The sequence below is a fragment of the Prosopis cineraria genome, unplaced genomic scaffold, assembly GCF_029017545.1.
Source record: "Prosopis cineraria cultivar Desert tree isolate PC_DT_omini unplaced genomic scaffold, ASM2901754v1 PC12, whole genome shotgun sequence".
NCBI classification, from domain to species: Eukaryota; Viridiplantae; Streptophyta; class Magnoliopsida; order Fabales; family Fabaceae; genus Prosopis; species Prosopis cineraria.
The window spans coordinates 34,892,457-34,910,798 of record NW_026555343.1 but is presented as its reverse complement, the minus strand read 5'-3'; the positions used below and the strand labels follow the sequence as shown (position 1 = coordinate 34,910,798).

Here is an 18,342-nt window from a genome sequence, read left to right as displayed (position 1 = left end):
CTTTTATAATTATAGTAGCAATAACTAATTTCAAGATAAAAATTGAAGGTGCAGTATATTGTTTTTATAACTATAACAAGAATAACTAATTTCAAGATAAAAATTGAAGGTGGCTTGAAAAATGGGGAGGACAAATCTCTAATTATTCACATATTCAAGCCCATCTCAATAAGCTAAAAGCCTAGGTTATTAGAACTGAACTTGGCTATGTAAACTGTTTTTGCATAGTCAAGTTTATTCAAACTAGTCTAAATAAATCTAGCCTACTAGAATAATCAGCTCTAGATGTATGTGCATTCAATTTTTTTAAAACAAATTATTAATTTGATTTGGACAATTTTTATTGGAAAAGCTATGAATGACATGATAGTTAAAGTATTTCTGAATTTTTCCACAACGAGTCCCTCCAATAGTAACTGAAAATCCTATTTCTCAGAGCCAGGTTTGTCTTAGAAGTCTGTCTTCTGGTCTCTTAATAGTTCATGTAAACACAAAACAAGTCAACTTCAACACAAAGTGAACATAAAGAAAGCAAAAGCTCTGAACCAAGAAACAAACTTGATTATTTTCTACTCCACCATTGTTACATATATAGAATGGATGGATAAATGAGGCAGCAATTCAGACATGTCTATTTATATAAAACCAAAAATTCATCAATACACCATCCACAAAAATTGCAAACAAAAATAGGTATCACCATTCTATACATGTGCTTCAAATCATTATCCATGAATCATCATATCGCTAAACTGGGCAGACCTAAGAAATTCCAAATGAGACCAAAAGTGTGGGTTACATTCGTTCATTTTTCCCCCCTCCTTCCGCCTTGTTTCAATGGCCAAACATAAAGTAAAAAGATTAGAGGTATAGAAATCTAGCTTTTGCACTAACACATATCATCCAGCAGTTAATTCCAATTTCAAAACCCTCAGACATGAAGCTTCATTTCCTACCCGTATTTCCAGCTCGGGGCTTAGCTTTAACCTCAGATTCCTGTTCACAATATTTTAAGGCGGTTAAGATTGCTTGAATTATTTGAATAAATTAAACAGGAAGAAAATATCAATACAGGAAGCTACTAATCAATCTCTCGTTTGTAAGCATCATGATAAATGAGGTAAAAGGAAAGCAGCAGCAAATAACTCATTTTTCCCCATTTAAGGCTTCAAATCTGTTAGACAAACAGGAAAGTGGAAGAATTTTAAATAATTCAATTAAAAAGTAGGTGATCAATCCTTTCCCCCTTTTCTAAAGCAAATGCCAAAGAGCAAAAAATAACTAGCATTGTCCTTTCTGTGTTGTTTTTCAATCTTTAATAACTAATATATAATCTTTTCATTCTCTTGGGGTTTCCTTCAGAGTATCAAGATAAGATATTCTCACTGGTTGACTGCATGCATAGTAAGTGTTGTACCTGTGGTAAGTGCAAGTAAATGAAGGTCTTCGCTGCTGCTGGATTGTGATTTTCTGCACCCTTGCTCCAATCATAACAAACCTACAACCAGGCAGAAAAGAACGGAAGAGGCAAATCCAGTAAAGGATTAGTAGCGAGTTTTGGAGAAAAAGAGAAACTCATGGAAAATAAAAGCTGCAATTATTTTGCTTTGCTGGATTCAGAACCAATTGCAATCCTCATAACATATGCATGACAGGTTAGCCCAAACATCTGATCTGAGTTGGATGAGATCTAAGCAGCTCGATTCATATTTTCTTTGTTTCACTCACATTGAACCGGTATTTAAATTTCTAAAAGATACAATAATTCTCAACTAAATCCTTGAATATTTAAATTTATCAATCTTGAATTTTCAAATTTCAATTATTGCCACTTTTTGCCCCACAGACATTATTAATTTCAACAGAATACATAATCTGCAGGCGGCAACATATGTCTGTGTATATATTGAATTTGCATACAGTGAACATTCAATTTATAAATTCAACTATATTCAAGGTAATTAAATATGTAAGTACATCTGCCAGGAAACAACATATTATCTTGCTCTCACTATTCTCCAAGTGTTAAAATAATGCAAGGAGAGAAATGCATGGTTATATAATGATGATATAATCATTGTGCATTCAGAAAATAGGACCACACTAATTTGCACCTGTCAAAAACTTGAAAACACACCCATAATTCTGAATTATATCTTAAAAAAAACAAGAATAAATTTTCAACACAGTAATATTTAACATCACAGGCAATAACTAAATAACAGCAGATTAGACATTTGGACACTTGATAGGTGCCATATATGAATTTTTAGATGTGCACGCACAAGAATGGGGACACTTAAAAGTACCAAAATTACGGATATCAAACATATCTATACACCAGTGAACATAGATCTCATTGGTTTACAGCACATGACAAATAGGAAGTAAAAAATACAATTTCCGAAAACAATGAAATAAGACATACCGCATAAGCATATATGGAACCATCATTATTAAATGCACTGCAAGGGATGGGCAGACTACACCTTTGCATGGCCTGCAAACACAGTAACGTATCACAAGCAAAATATTGCCAAATACTCCAATAATGTAACTAGATAGGCTGATAGAGGACCGTCCAATATTCTCAAGATGGAAGTATGAACACAAAAGAAGACAAAAATATATGAATTCCATTATAAAATGATCCCATGTTCAATTGCATCATGTAAGGGTTGAATTCTAAGCTTAGCTACCCCATGATATTAGCAAGAAAAGGAAAATGACAATTAGTATCATAAAAGTGGCTGCACGTCTTTGTTTAGACTTGGACACACAAAAAGAACAACCCTGACTAAACTGAAAGCGTCTACAAAATCTTGTACTCTAAAAATCAGATAAAAAATCATATGGAGATAACTAATGAGTCATTTGGAAATTTATAGCGATTAATTTCACTAAGAAAAAGCAAAAAGAGGGGTGAGAAGAAGGATTTTAGATATAAGGAGAAACCTTGAGTCTCTGTTTACTGTCCTTGTCCCAAAAATTAAAAGCACCATCAGATCCAGCAGTTGCAAAAGTGTGATGTACCTGCGCAAAAAAATATTAATTAAGATAGAAGCTATTAATCATCAAATTAACATCATTCATGGTGAAAATTATCATAGTATTACTGGATGGAAATTCAAAGAGTTGACTGAGTATATCTCATTATTATCTCTGTGGCATTTGAAAGTAAAGTTCTTGCTTTGTTGTGCATCATCCAAGTGATGTACTCCAACCCTTCCCTCTATTGAACCAACCTACAGCGAAAGAGTAAGTCAATGCTCATTCATGCAACATGAAATCTTGGAAGTACCAAAGCAATGTTTTCAGCGAATGAAGATTTGATCAATAGCAATATTAACACCAGGAAAAAAACAAAGAGCATATAATTACAATGTGAAAAAGTGTAGTGTCGAAATTGAAGGGCCAGTAGGGATTTGTAATGTTTAATGCTATATACAAATTAAATTCAGCGAGGGCATAGGCATAAAATACATTGCCTTCTCTCCATTAAATTGAATGTCATCATCTCAATATATCAGGCCTTTACACCTTCATCTGACACATCAATTCAAAATCCTCTAGGAAAATATTACAGTTGTTATCCGGATGTCTAAATGCCAAATGAGAACAAAGATTGCAATTCTGAAACACAACTTGCTCTATGTGAATGTAAATTTTAAGTGAAGACATACCAAAAACCCTTGCTGATCCGGAAAAGCAGCAACGCATCTTGTCTGATACTTCAGGGGTGATTGGATTCTTTTGTACTCAGTCTGTTAATTTGAACATTGATTTGAAGGAAAACATTATATTGACGGTTATCAAGTTAGCTGCTCATCAGATGATAAGAATCACTGCTCCTTAATTACTGCTTGTGGAAACTATGGAAAACCATAATCAATAGAAAAACTAAAATATAACTATATCTAGATTATATTTTTGTCAAAAACAAAAACAAACAAGAAACCACATGTATGTTATATCACTAAACTTACGTTAAGATATTAAAGGTTCCTAACATTTATAACCAACTGTTATAAAAACAACAGTATCTACCGTAAATGAGGACCCTGATCAGTTTAGACACATTCAATTTAGTGGGATCATCTTTTCAGTTATTGAAAGAGGAATATAACATCATTTATCGCATATTCATCATAACTGAAAAATTATGCAATAGTAAATATTACTCAAATCACTCAAACTAGGTGTGGGTCCCGTGCATTGCACAGCATTGTTTACGACCTATAAATAGTGCAGCTTCCAACAGATTGTATGCATATTGATATTAATCAGATACTCTACCAAATTCTTAATTCTCAGTTGAAAATTTGAGCTCCTGGATACAGACATCTTATTTTATGCTGCAAACCAACATCATAACCTATCACTTAAAACCAACAAAAATGCCACAAAATACTATTGTAGAAAGCATAAAATATTACCTGAGGATTCTGCAAATTGAACACCACTAGATTTCTCTCTGCAGTTGCCACAACCATCAGAGGATGTTTCACAGTCATTGCATAGCAGCGATCAGGAAGTTGTTGAGTATGCACTGGATTTGACTGTCTTGTATCCCAATACCTCATAGAAGGCAAGGAAAGCATAAAGTAATTTAGACAGCAAGAAGCCTTTAGAACAGTTAACAGCATAGTAGATGCATTTTTTCTAGCCAAAATGCTACAAGTTGCCATGAGAGCTCAGTACACAAAGACAATCAAAGTCATACAAACACTATTGCAGAGTAACAAGGAAGTTCATGATAGGTTTGCATAAAATCCTTAAAGAGAAAATTGAAAGGAAAAGGCCCATCTGTGAGAGCTGCCTTTCATCAACCACAGATGAAAGTATGAAACCACAAAATGAAGCAGAAGCAGAATTATGTTAGCAGAAAATACAGTGCAAATGCAGATTCATGTACTATGCTGTCTATTACTTACTATAAACACTATACAATATATCAGAGTGGAGCACGTGCTATCTAAAAAGGCTTTCATACCCAAAGGTACATGGAAATTAGTGTCTCAGCCAGATGTTGTTTCTACGACACTGATACAGCCATAATAATGCAGTCTGTGATGTTTTCTCATGCAATGCTTGCAGGTTATAGCCATCGCATTATGATGCTATGTAATTGCTTTTGTTACACTATTTGGTCAGCTTTTTAAAATAATGCCAAGATGCATGCGGTCTAAAATCATAGACATTTGAAAATCGCAAGTAAAATCCATCACAATTCATAATCAGTTTTTCGACTAACTAGCAATAATAAAGCTCACAAACATATAAGTAGAACGTTTTAATAATGTAAATAAAGAGGGGAAAAATAAATTACAGACTTCAGGGTCTTGTCCCAACTTCCTGTAGCTAAAAGATTCATCTCTGGTATCCAAGAGATATCCTTAATCGGAGCATCATGCATGGCAACAGTCACTGGTTGCCCACCAGACAAAAGAGGCCACATTTTGACCTGCTTGTCGCATCCTCCAGAAAAAACAGTTGTTCCATCGTCCTTCCATGCAGAGCATAAAACCTTCAACAGGCAACATGCATCATGTCAAAAGTCTGACCAATGCCAGTTCAGGCTCAAAGAACAATTGTATAAATGTATTCGGATAGATTACTGGCTGATCATGAGCTATTGACGCCTTGGGTGTACTGCTTACCGCAGTTCCATTCCTTACTACCTCCCAACATCGTACCTGCAAGATTGTTAATGAAGGAATATCCTGTCGATCAAGCAATCACATAAAGAGTAAAAGATGAAACAGAACATATTCTAGGAGAGGCAGGAGCTCCCATCTTATATTAACCATTCAGCTTCCTTTGACACTTCTAATCAACTCATGAATACAATGCAAATCACAGAAACAAAGCCAGACATGGCAAACCTGGTTATCCCATGAAGTAGCCACAAGGAAATTGGCCTTGGGACTGAAAACAAGACTTGAGACAGAATCACCGGGTGGTTGAGTCACCTGAAAATAGCATTTTCATATAAATCGTCGTTCTTGTAGAATAAATAACTAATGAATTACAAAAAACAAGAATCACTGCAAGATAATCACAGAATGCCTCTCCTCATGGAAGACAAGGCTAGACCCAACAAATGTATAACTATCAACAGTGCAATAATCTGAGCCGCAATTCCTGCTTAAAAAATCTCGACCATTACGAGTAGTTATAAAATATATCATGTTCGGTTAACGAAATAAGAACCGAAGAAACAGAGCTGTGAAATTTGAATACACTCCATATCATCTCAGAAACACAAGAAAGTGACTCCGTAAGTTCAGGAGGCTTCATCAACGTACCTCGAAAGATTTGTTCGGATTTGTATTTGCGGCTCCGAAAGTCGTCATTTTCAAACGAGGGGACGAAAGTGAACGCAGACGAGAGACCTAAACAGAGAATGTGAGCGAGAAATAGAGAGAGAAGCAAATTGAATCACAATGGTGCGAAAAAGTGTGGAGGGAAAGAAGCGACAGAATGTGCGCGGTTTTATAGTGGAGGCACAAGGTTACGATTGCTCAAACTCAACGCTAAGCCGCGTAGCGGCGATAGTATGGAGCGGTGCGCGGTGGCCTTGGGGTTGGATGCGGAGTCGGGTATTCAGTCGGATCCTATTTCCATCTAGTATAAAATTAAGGAAAAATAAATTTTTTGGCCCCATAATTTACAAGTTTTTAAAACACAAATCACTATGCTTTATAAAACATATAACACAGCCCCTCTATCTATCTATCTCCCTTATTTAAACTCAAGTCAATCCCTGCAGTTTTGAAAGGAAAAATTGGCATGCTTGAAGCTCACATCCTTTGCTTAGGGAAATTTTTTCAAGGTTGATTTTTTTTCTTTTAATTCAATGAAAGAGATTAATCTTCTCAGCAGAAAACACTCCTAATCTCACACTTTTTTAACATCATCAAAAAGGACTAGGAAACTTATATTATGAAAGACTAGATTATGATTTTTTAACATGTTTTCGTGAAGATTTAACATGTGTGTTGATTGGCTAGTTCATAAAGTAAAACATGACAATTTTGGTGCTATAATTCTAAATGACCCACCTCTTGAGTGTTAAACTTTTTTTCAAAAGATATGATTTAGTTTGTTTCTTTCACACTATTTTACCCGTAACATTGTAATTTAAAAAAAAAATAACAACTGATCCTTGCATCTACAAGGGTAGGGGGGAAAAAACCAAGGTCAGAATTTAAAAAAAAAATTGCTAGGATTTAATATTTATAGGTAGATGCCACATGAATCATTTCACGTATTAAAAGATCAAGTGGCATGATAAATCAACATTAATTTAAAATACATCCCATTATATTCACTATTTAGATACTAAGTTTTATTGCATTTGCATATACCTTGATTAGAATTATTTCCGTACAGAATGATCAGCGATCAATTGAATTACATTATGAATTTTATATATATATATATATATATATATTTCCAGTTTCTCTTCCATTATTGGAGCATCTCTCACTTCGCTTTCATCAAAAAGAATTGGACTGAATCGGAAAAGAAGAAAACAAGACCTACAAATAGAACAACAAAAAATGACATAAAGATTATTGTTTCATGAAAAGCACCTTATCTTCTTCTTCTTAATTGTGACCATTCTTGATAGAATTATTAGGCAAGGGATTAGAGTGTGAGGAGCTAATAATTAAGTATAGCAAACTCAGCCTTCTATTGTTTAGTAATTGGCATTTGAGATAGATGTAGAATCATGAGTTCCAAACACTTTAGCTCAAATCAACAAGTTGGTGGTAATAAAATTGAGAGATGATATCAAATGATGAGTAAGAAAGAGAGAACCAAAATTCAACTCCACTTCTATAATATTCTAATCTTGTTAACTTAGCATCCAAATTTTCAAATTTTATACATATCAATAATCAGTTATCTGAACCAAAACTATGGTTTTGGCAAAAGAACACCCAAACACCTCCATTTTTTATAATTGATTATTTGAATCAAAACTACATTGTTGATTAAGTTGAGGGAAGTAGAGCTTCTGGATTTCAATTATACCATCAGATGTATTTATTATTTGTCAAAAAAATTTTGTGTAAACTATACCCTTAACCATATCCCTCAATATTTGTCCTCCCTCCTCTATGGAATATGCAATATGTTGTCTTTCTTCATCACGTCTCTTTGCCAAGAGTAAGAGGAGTTAATATACTAACTTTATGAATGTAGGCACTGACATTACATAATAATAACACTAAATTAAATTACTGATATTATAATATAATAAAATTTAAATTTCTATTTATATGTTAAATAATTATATAAATGTTATTCTATCTAAATTAAAAAAAAACTATATAAATGTTAAATGCATCACCATTATATTATATATATGTTATTTATTAAACGGAGTTCAACAAATTTAATAACAATATATACAATTCTATCAATACTTACATTTTAAAATGCAATGTTCTTTATAATAATATACACATATAAAATTAATTCTGACTAAATTATCTAAATATTTTTAATTTTATTAAAATTAATTTTAAAAAAATAATATTCAAATATGATCATGTTATAACATATAATCAAAATCAATTATGTACATTAATCAAATTTTTTATTATCAATTATATTTAATTGAAATTCAAATGGGTCCTACATGTCAAAATTAATTATAAATTCAAAAACATGGTTATCTCATAATTAAGCTATTATTATATTCTTTTCAATTAAGCTTTTTAATTATAATTTTATAAAAAAATTATCCAAAAATCTTATAAATTATTTTACAAATCATGTTTTTGTGTTCATAATTGATTTTGACATATGTGATCGATGTTTTGATATTTTTAGGAAAACATGATTTTAGATTGATAATTAATTTTAACATGTAACTCAATATTTTAATATATTTTTACAAAATTATAATTTTGACTTCTATAATTGACTTTTACACTTACCACAAAACCAATACAAGTTGAAAATTCTACAATTTTTTCTTTTTTAGGATAAGTAATAAAAACTTCATTTCATCAAAGAAGAATCATACATGCAAAACCCTACGGGTTAAAAAAAAAAAGTACAAAGAGAAAAAGCAAGAACCTAACAAACTTATTTCATCATCCTTCATCTTCTAGGAAACATTGTGTTATGATCAAAGATACAAAATTCACCATCTAAAGTATGGCTAATTTTCATAAGAGTATCAGCTGTAGAGTTCAAATCTCTGTACGTGAAATTAACGGACACATTCCAATTGGGTTGAGGATGAATCATAAGTGTTCTGTTGCACCAATGGGTTTCCACACAAATGATGGAATCACTGCAAACAAAGTCTGTGCAAATGGACAATAGAGAAAGATGGGAGAAAAGAGAAGTTTGTTTTTTTTTTTTTAATGTGAAGATAGAATCCCATCACTTTTCTTGCATTGGCTTTATTAAAGGCCCCAATGCATGATACACTCTTCTTCAGAAGGTGCATGAGCAATTGAGAAAATTGTTTCTACTCTTTTTCAAATTAAAAAGGGGAAAACTACACTTAAGGACCCAGACAAAATTAATATCCAAATAATGCGCCTAATCCACCAATGATGGACAAACCCAATACCCAATATTGTATGTGAACAGTGGTGTTTGGTCAATTCTTTTAAGTGTTTAGTAAATAACTAAAGTTTTTAATTAACATTTTAAAATTTTGAGATCCTAAAAAGCCAATTTCTTTTGGATTGGACTATCTTGTAATCAAGACTTGCCTCACTTATGATTGGAAGAGTTAAACGACAATCAAACTAATTTAGATCAAATTGAAAAAGATTATAAAGCTAAGCAGGCAAATTTTTCTCATCAAATATTTAATGTGGTTGCATTTTCAAAACTTAAATTCAATACATTTAAGTAAATTAATACAACTCCTTACCTAGAAAGTTGTAAGTCCAATAAAGTTTCATAAGCTTAGGTAAACCAATGCAACATGGGTTGGTTAGAGTAAGGAAAGCAGGCAGGTCTCTGGTTCTTCACTTCAATCATAGGAAGCTAAAAGTGAGCGGACTAAATCTGGATACCATAAGCACATGCAACAAGATGAAGGCAAAAATTATTGGAAGCATTATATTTTGCAAATTATTAATTCATATTTTTTTTTTCAAACTTTTTTGAATTATAAAGTTTATCAAAGTTTAACAATAAAGTAGCCATAAACTTTCACTCTCAATAGATAATATAACTATTCATTTATTTTATCTTAGAACAATTAATTTTATATACAACAACAACAACAAGCCTTATCCCATTAGATGGGGTTGGCTATATGAATTATATGATATTATTGTGCTTTATTCTTTATTAAGTTTTTAGGAATATTATTAATTAAAAGATCTCACTCAACAACATCCAAGAGTATTCTCTTCGGTCTTCCTTTACCCTTCTTGACAAGATTCAAAGTCATTTGTTCCACTCTTCTCACATGTGCCTCCCGTGGTCTTCTTTGTACATGTCCGAACCACCTCAAATGATTTTTTACCATTTTTTTCAATAGGTGCCACATTCACTTTTTTTCATATTCACTCATTTTAAATTTTATCTTTATGTGTATATCCACACATCCATCTCAACATTCTCATCTTTACTCCTCTAACTTTATGCTCTTGCTGTCCTGTCAAAGCCCAACATTCATTACCATACAAAATTGCTGGTTTTATAGCAGTTTGATAAAACTTTCTTTTAAGCATATGAGGTACCTTACAATCACAAATAACTCCTTTAGTTTTTTTCCAATTAAACCACTCCACCTGTATCCTATATGTAATATCTCCATTAATGTCCCCATTTTGTTGAATAATCACTCCTAAATATATAAACTTTTCCACTTGAGGTATGGTCTAATCACCCAATTTCACTTTCAAGTTATTACCCACTAACCCTTTATCAAAATTACAATGTAAATATTCTATTTTACTTCTACTCAAGCGAAAACCTTTTGACTATAATGTCTTCCTCCATAACTCAAGTTTACAATTTATCTCTTCTTTTATCTCTGCGATAAGAACTATATCATCTGCAAAAAGCATGCGTTTAAAAATTTCCTCTTGAATATACTCAGTCAAAACATCTAAGACTAGATCAAACAAATAAGGACTTAAAAATGATCATTGATGCAATTCAATCTTTATAGGAAAATCTTGTTTCACCACCAAGCGTTCTTACACTAGTTGTTACCCCCTCATACATATCTTGTATAGCTCGAATATAAGCAACCCGGACACCTTTCTTTTTCAAAGCCTTCCAAAGTACTTCTCTTGATACACAATCATAAGCTTTTTCCAAATCAATAAAAATTATATGTAAATCTTTGCCTTTACCTCGATACTTTTCCAACCCCCTAGTATATAAATCACTTTTGCAGTTGCTCTCCCTAGCATAAAGCCAAAATTGATTCTCCAAAATCTCAATTTCTAATCTCAACCTATGATCAATCATCACTCTTTCTTATAATTTCATAATATGACTCATAAGTTTAATCCCTCTGTAGTTAACACAATTTTGAATATTTCCTTTATTTTTATAAATAGGAACTAAGATGCTTCTCCTTTAATCGTCCGACATTCTATTGAATTGTAAGATCTCATTAAATAACTTAGTTAACCACTGCACTCCTTTTTTACCCAAACATTTTCACATTTCAATAGGGATACAATTAGGTCCATTGGCTCTACCATTTGTTATTTTCTTAAGAGCTTCTCTCACTTTTCAAGCTTGTATTCTTCGACAAAATGATAACTTTTTGCTCTCTTTCAGAAGTTATTAAATCTTCCAAGCTAATTGACGAACCCACATCATTATTGAAAAGCTTAGAAAAGTATGTCTTCCATCTGTTTTTAATATCATTATGTATAACCAAAATATTTCCCTCTTCATCCTTTATATACCTTACTTATTCCAAATCTCTTGATTTTCTTTCCTTACTTTTAGCAATGTTATATTCCCCATCCTTTATCCCAAAACCATTATAAAAATCTTCAAATACTTTAAAACGAGTTTCACTCACGGCCCTCTTAGTTTCCCTCTTAGCTATACGATACTTTTCCCAATTTTCATTATTATTGCACAAATAGATAACTTTGAAACACTCCTTCTTATACTTGATTTTTTTCCTGTACGCTATTATTTTACCACTAAGACTCCTTATCTCTTGGACCAAAACCTCTTGATTCTCCTAAAACTTCTCTTGCAACCTTTCTTACCTTCACAGCCAAGTCTTCCCATAAAGTATTAACACTTCCTTAAACTCTCAAATTCCTTCGGCTAAGAGACTTCTCTTGAAAATATCTCTCTTTTCACCTTTTAATTGCCACTACCTAATCTTTGAAGTTATTACTTGTCGATGCTTTTGGTTTTTACTCATAATACATACATCAAGAATAAGAACCCTATGTTGTGTCATCACAGCATCCCCAAGCATCATTTTATAATTTTTACAAAATCTTCTATTTGTGTTCTTTACTAAAAAGAAATCAATATGTGACCTTGAAGCTTTGCTTTTATAAGTGATGAGATGCTCATTCTTCTTCTTGAAACATGTATTAGCAATCTTGACATCATACGCCAAAGAGAAATTAGGGATATGTTGTCTTTCATTATTTAGTTCCCCAAAACTCAAACTACCATGCACCCTCGTATAATGACTTGCCTCCCTCCTGACATGTCTATTAAAGTCTCCTCCAATAAAGATCTTTTCATTATGTGTGGTATGTTTTCGATCAACCCCTTTGAGTTTTCCTAAAATAATTTTTCAAAACCGACTTCTATTCCAACTTAAAGTGCATAAATGTTAACAATATTAATAGTCTCCTGTCCGATGATCATTTTTAAGAAAATAATTATGTCCCCAATTCTATTAACTTCTACCACGTTCTTCTTCCACTCCTTATCAACAATGATACCCACCCTATTGCGTGTGTTTACTTTCCCAGTACACCAAAGTTTGAAACTTTCAATATTCTTAGCTTGTTCACCAACCCATTTAGTCTCTTGCAGGCACAAGATATTAATTTTTCTCTAAATCATAACTCTAACCACCTCCATAGATTTACCAGTCACAATCCCAACATTCCAAGTACCAAGTCTACTCTTGCTCATATAGATTAACTTCTTTAATTGTGCTCGTCCATAATAACGCGATAGCCCTTGTTCATTTAACACTACATCCGAGCGTCGATGTAGCGGTCCTGACTCACTTATCACTGCACTCGAATTATGCAGTATGTTACTTATTGTTTTTTCTTTACTTCCTCGTTCAGTTATTTGTTTCAGTTTTGTATTTTTGAAAAATAAATACAACAATATAATGGGACTCATACAGTTGACCGATATAGTCTCCTATCTTTATTGTTTTTTCTTTACTTCCTCATTCAGTTATTTGTTTCAGTTTTGTATTTTTGAAAAATAAATACAATAATATAATGGGACTCATACAGTTGACCGATATAGTAAAATAACATTTATTGTTATGTTTAAGTTTAAAATAAATACTCATATTTTTCTCATACTATTATTTAACCACTTAAGTCGAATCTACAGTTAAAAAAACATCTTTTTGGTTTTCATTATTAGACCTAGAGGCTAGACTTTCTTTTCAGTATTAAAGCCAAAGGCCAAACTTTTTGTCAAGTGCAGACATTCAGCCGTGTTGAATGAAAACAGCGCCTAAAGAAAATGATTACCAATTGGCGATAGACATTATTGTCCCAATTGGCGATAGGCATTATTTTCCTCAAAAGAAAATTAGATACAGAGACAGATTTTGACAGAAAATGATAGCCCCAGCAACAAGCAAAAGCATTTGCTCTGTGTCGTCTCTGATTGATTACTTAGAAACTATATATATCATTATTGTCCATGGCAAATATTATAGCTTAGGACAAATCATTACTATTGTCTTCATAAATTAATTCCACCTCTATTATCTTCCACACGTGTCTCACAACTATATTCTATCATTAATATTAACACCATATTATAATTAAGGGAAAACTACAAGTGAAGTCTCAAAAGATGTAATTAATATATTACGAGTAGTTCTAAAGATGTACTTCATTAATATGTTAGACGTTACCTCAAAAATTTACTTTTAATATAGTTATATGTTTAATTATAAATACATTAATTATTAATTATAAATATATTTTTTGATGAGAGTATATATGGGTATATTTTGGCATTGAGTGAATGAGATCATGAAATAATTAAAAATACTGAAGGGGAATTTATATTTTGACCAATGAAAAGAAACTGGAAAATTAATGACGCTTTCTTGCTTTAATTATTTAACAATATTAAATAAAATATTTTAAAAACAAAAAAGGAGACTTTAAACCAATTTTGGAAAATTAATTAGAAATATTTTTTTTTTTCATCCTCACATTGTTCTATTTATAATTCCTAATCGACAAAAGTTTATAATGGGACCTTCCCATCCAAATATGCCCCAATTCTTCCAACTCTAATTATTTCCAGAGAATTTAGTCAACATTCAACAACTCAATACGGCTCTACTTCCAATAACTAGAAATCAACATATGCTTGAAACAAAATCTTCCATTAGGAAAAACTGTGTGAAGCAAATCAAACTTAAGTAGTTGTTCTTGATTGAGTATCTCAATCTGAAATAATACAGTTTTTTGACAAATTCTAAAGCAGTCTTACACCCAAATCCAACACAAGATGAGGCAATAATAGAACACATACAAGCACATTATCGGCCCCAGGTCTCCTGCCAGCTTTCTTCAGATACCAGTTTTTACATTTGGAATTGGATAATGAAAAGAATGGCAATTACATTTTTCATTTGAAACTCTAATCTTTTGCTCTCTTCATCAAAGCAACTTCAGAAAATCAAAACCCAAAAGGGGGGGGGGGAATCTAATGTTCAGAGTTTGGACATGGAGATGGAGAAGGCTCAATAATCACAGGTGAAGAAGGTTGAGGAAGGTCAGGTCTGGTTATTGCAGAGGAGGTAGAAGAAGCCAGGGAAGGTGATGGTGGAGAAGATGTTGAATTTGAAAGTGCCACCTTGTTGTTGTTATTTGTCTCACTTGTTGATGATGATCTCTGCATCTGTATGGTTATAATTTTATCGGATGTTTTTAGAGGGACACTGGTTGATGATGATGATGATGCTGCTTCTTGCTTCTCTTCACAGTGTTTGTCTTCAATTCTGTGATGCCTAACTCTGGTTGAGTTTATAGCCACTGGAAGAACACACTTGCACAAGAACCCTGAAACAAGCCTTACCAATCAATTCAGTCTGATTTCTTTTTTTTTTTTTTGATTTGATGACTTCTGAATATAATTTAAACAGCTCATCTTTGAAACAATGATTCTAATATTATCAAACCATTTTATATTAATTAATTGATCATGTAGAAAACTCATTTGCTGTAATGGATATTTTTTTTAAATTAGATTCAATCAGGTATAAAAAGCATACATATATGATAGATGTTTAAAATATTTATTGTTTATTTATAATTTAATTATTCTGTACATCTTTTTGCACTCGGCATATATCATAATAGAATCATTTCATATATATGTTTGATTGAAATTGGTTTGGTATAATGCTCTCTAGGAAAAAGAATAAAGTTGCTTGTCTTTTCCATCCTTTTCTCTAAGGATAGCAAAAGGGTTCACCTTTCTTAAACACCAATTATTGTCCAAAGAATCTTTTTGACGCTGCTATTTGCATGGAAAGGAAATTAAAAAAATAAAAAAAGAAAAAAGAAAAAAAAGAAAGAAAGTCCCATCTATTTTCAGGGAAAAACAAAATTTTTTTTGTTATTCCCATTGCTTAATTGTCTTCCATAATTTCTTTTATTCTCCCTCTGTTTTCTCTTTTTCTACTTTGCAACTTCCATGCAATCAGTGCAAACTTTCAAGATAAAATTATACTCTCTCATTTTAAATTATAAAATATTTTTAAATAAAATCTTATATATTAATAAATTTTATTAAAACACTTAATAATCTTATCTTTTCAAAATAAAAATATAAATTTTCAATTAATTTTAGATAAAAAAAGATAATATTAAAATTGATACATTTAATAAAATATTAATCTACCCAATATATTTTAGGAGGGAGAGATTCATTCAAAAGTACTTTATAATTTAAAATTAAGGAAGTATTATCCCGAATCAATTATTTATTTTTAGAAAAAAATTAATTAATTTCTATTTCCCTCAAATCTTTACTGAAAAAAATATCTACGAAATAAAACCCATCCTAGTAAAAAGTTTATTTTAACTGCATTTTGGAACAAGTAATATAAAAACTAGTCCCAACTTCTTAGCTAAATAATAATCATCCTTATTATGAAATAATTAAGCTTTAAACAAAAGCAATCATATTCTTCAACCCAAAAAAAAAAATTAAGCTAAAACTTGTGCAAGAATTCAGCAGCATAATATAATTTATTATTATTTTTTAAACGAATAATATAATTTGTAGATTCTAATTTTTTTTATTAAAAGGTTTGGTACTAACTATTTAAAGTTACATGGAATTGAATCAGCGACCTCATGCTTATATGAGAGTTTATTTGTCATTAAACTACGAGACAAGACCATAAGCAGTTTCTAATTTTTTTCCCTAATTATTAATTTAATCTCTAAATTTGATTGGTATAACTGATTCATTGAAATTTATTGAATTATAGTGTGTCACCCAAGTTTAAGACTGAATAGTAATTTTGAGTCCATTATTTTTGTAACCAGTAGTTTGTATTGAATTTTATGAATTTCAACTTTAGAAGCTCAAACTTAGATCTGTAATGGCGAAGAATCCAATGAAATCATTAGGTATAGAAGCGATTTATTAATATCTTAAGTTACCGATTTTGGCAAGTCGATTGATCCAACTGGGAATAGGTTTGCCGGTGAGTTTCAGGCAAGCATCGTTGCAGAAATGGTTGCAATTCTTGGTGATGAGATTGTACGCATTCCCTCTGTACTCTCCGGCGAGCTCTTCCATCACACTCCTTACCGCTTCCTCTCCCTTCTCCGTCTTTCCGATCAGTATCGTCGTCCGAAACGCGAAACCCTCGCACCGTCTTGGTTCTCCTTCGAATATCCCCGTCGACGAGTACTCGTGAGCTCCAAATGCGTACTCCACACCATGAACTGAACACCAAAATCCAGCACTTCGCTGAGATATTGATTCAAATTTCTTATATATAAAATGTTCATTTGCAATCTGATAGAATCTGAATTTTCTTTGGGCTATTCTCTCACAGAGTACCAATTATTAGAATAATTGAATTTCAGATTGTTATGAAGTGTCAAGATTTGTAATCTTGTGAACTGAGTTCTGCAGGTCCAAGAACCAGAGGAAGAGAGAATTTGGGGAGGAAGACGAACCTTGAACGCCGGAATGGTAGACTCCAAGGCCGAACCAGTAAGCGTAGCCGTTGATCGGCGTCAGATCGTACACATTGAGGTACACCGGCACCGATCCTGATTCGCAGTTCCGGAGACCCTTCCTGCACAGCATTCTGCAACGTCGTTTCTTCAGATAGCTACATCCACTTCATTGCAGAGCCAATTGCAATTAATGTACTAATCCTTAATCGGTAAATATTTTCGCCATAAGAGTCGGCGAAACATTTTCCTTTAGTCTCAGAAAGCAATAGAAGAAAATGAGAAGCTTCTGATACTAGATTCCGCCGGCGGCAAACAGACCGTCGCGCACCGACTCTGTTATGGGTGATGGTGGTGGTGGAGATTATATGATGAACAACAGAACAAGTCTCTGATTTAAAAAAAAAAAAAAAGGATTTTTTTTGCCTTGAAACAAAGAAAGCAACGTTGGCTAATAATTATGGGTGTAGGTGGGGCTTCGGATTGTATTATGAACTCTAATTAGTGAAGTTTTAGTTTTAAAGGGAAGGGAAGGCCATGAATGATGAATGATGATGATTCTGTGAGCTACAGGGTTGTGTGGTCCAGCCATGGCAATGGGATTAATCAACTTTTTTTAGATCACAGAATCAAATTAGGGTTTTTTATTAATCGGAGTATAAAATTCGGATAATAAAGTTTTATTCTGCTAATGATGTATGGGTCTAATATTTCTTTTTCAGATTTTGTGGGTGTACAATGTTGGTATTCTCTTAATAGTTTTTGCAATAATTACCATCAAGTCCTTCTTTAATTTTAAGATACACACACACATTATTTTTTTATGTCAAAATAATAACAAACAAGTTTTAATGGCCGATACAATGTATAGATGAGACCCCATAAACATCATAATTCAGAGTGGTTTCTAAAGGACAAAATAGTTCTTCAAAACATG

The 18,342-nt window shown here is 32.3% G+C and overlaps 2 protein-coding genes across 2 annotated transcripts; both read right to left on the bottom strand.

Moving 5' to 3' along the window:
- Window positions 1-541: 541 nt before the first annotated feature.
- LOC129288932 (protein RAE1) lies at window positions 542-6,588 on the bottom strand. Its single transcript, XM_054925747.1, has 11 exons — window positions 6,309-6,588; window positions 5,886-5,972; window positions 5,619-5,696; window positions 5,334-5,527; window positions 4,437-4,578; window positions 3,684-3,764; window positions 3,117-3,245; window positions 2,956-3,033; window positions 2,429-2,500; window positions 1,418-1,498; window positions 542-996 (listed from the first exon to the last, which is right to left on the bottom strand). The coding sequence occupies exons 1-11, from the start codon at window positions 6,354-6,356 to the stop codon at window positions 946-948; spliced, it is 1,041 nt and encodes a 346-aa protein (XP_054781722.1). The 5' UTR covers window positions 6,357-6,588; the 3' UTR covers window positions 542-945.
- A 7,996-nt stretch (window positions 6,589-14,584) lies between these two features.
- LOC129287895 (deSI-like protein At4g17486) lies at window positions 14,585-17,958 on the bottom strand. Its single transcript, XM_054924161.1, has 3 exons — window positions 17,406-17,958; window positions 16,881-17,168; window positions 14,585-15,266 (listed from the first exon to the last, which is right to left on the bottom strand). The coding sequence occupies exons 1-3, from the start codon at window positions 17,536-17,538 to the stop codon at window positions 14,911-14,913; spliced, it is 777 nt and encodes a 258-aa protein (XP_054780136.1). The 5' UTR covers window positions 17,539-17,958; the 3' UTR covers window positions 14,585-14,910.
- Window positions 17,959-18,342: the final 384 nt, after the last annotated feature.

Bases quoted from the DNA above. Each gene is read 5' to 3' on its own strand.
- LOC129288932 (XM_054925747.1), bottom strand. From the start codon at position 6,356: ATGACGACTTTCGGAGCCGCAAATACAAATCCGAACAAATCTTTCGAG. The intron at 4,579-5,333 runs GTCTGTAATTTA...GCCTTCTATGAG, and splicing joins AGTTGGGACAAGACCCTGAA to GTATTGGGATACAAGACAGT. The intron at 2,501-2,955 runs GTTTCTCCTTAT...CTGTGTTTGCAG, and splicing joins ACAGTAAACAGAGACTCAAG to GCCATGCAAAGGTGTAGTCT.
- LOC129287895 (XM_054924161.1), bottom strand. From the start codon at position 17,538: ATGCTGTGCAGGAAGGGTCTCCGGAACTGCGAATCAGGATCGGTGCCG. The intron at 17,169-17,405 runs GTTCGTCTTCCT...TTTGGTGTTCAG, and splicing joins CTACCATTCCGGCGTTCAAG to TTCATGGTGTGGAGTACGCA. The intron at 15,267-16,880 runs GTAACTTAAGAT...GGCTTGTTTCAG, and splicing joins CAATCGACTTGCCAAAATCG to GGTTCTTGTGCAAGTGTGTT.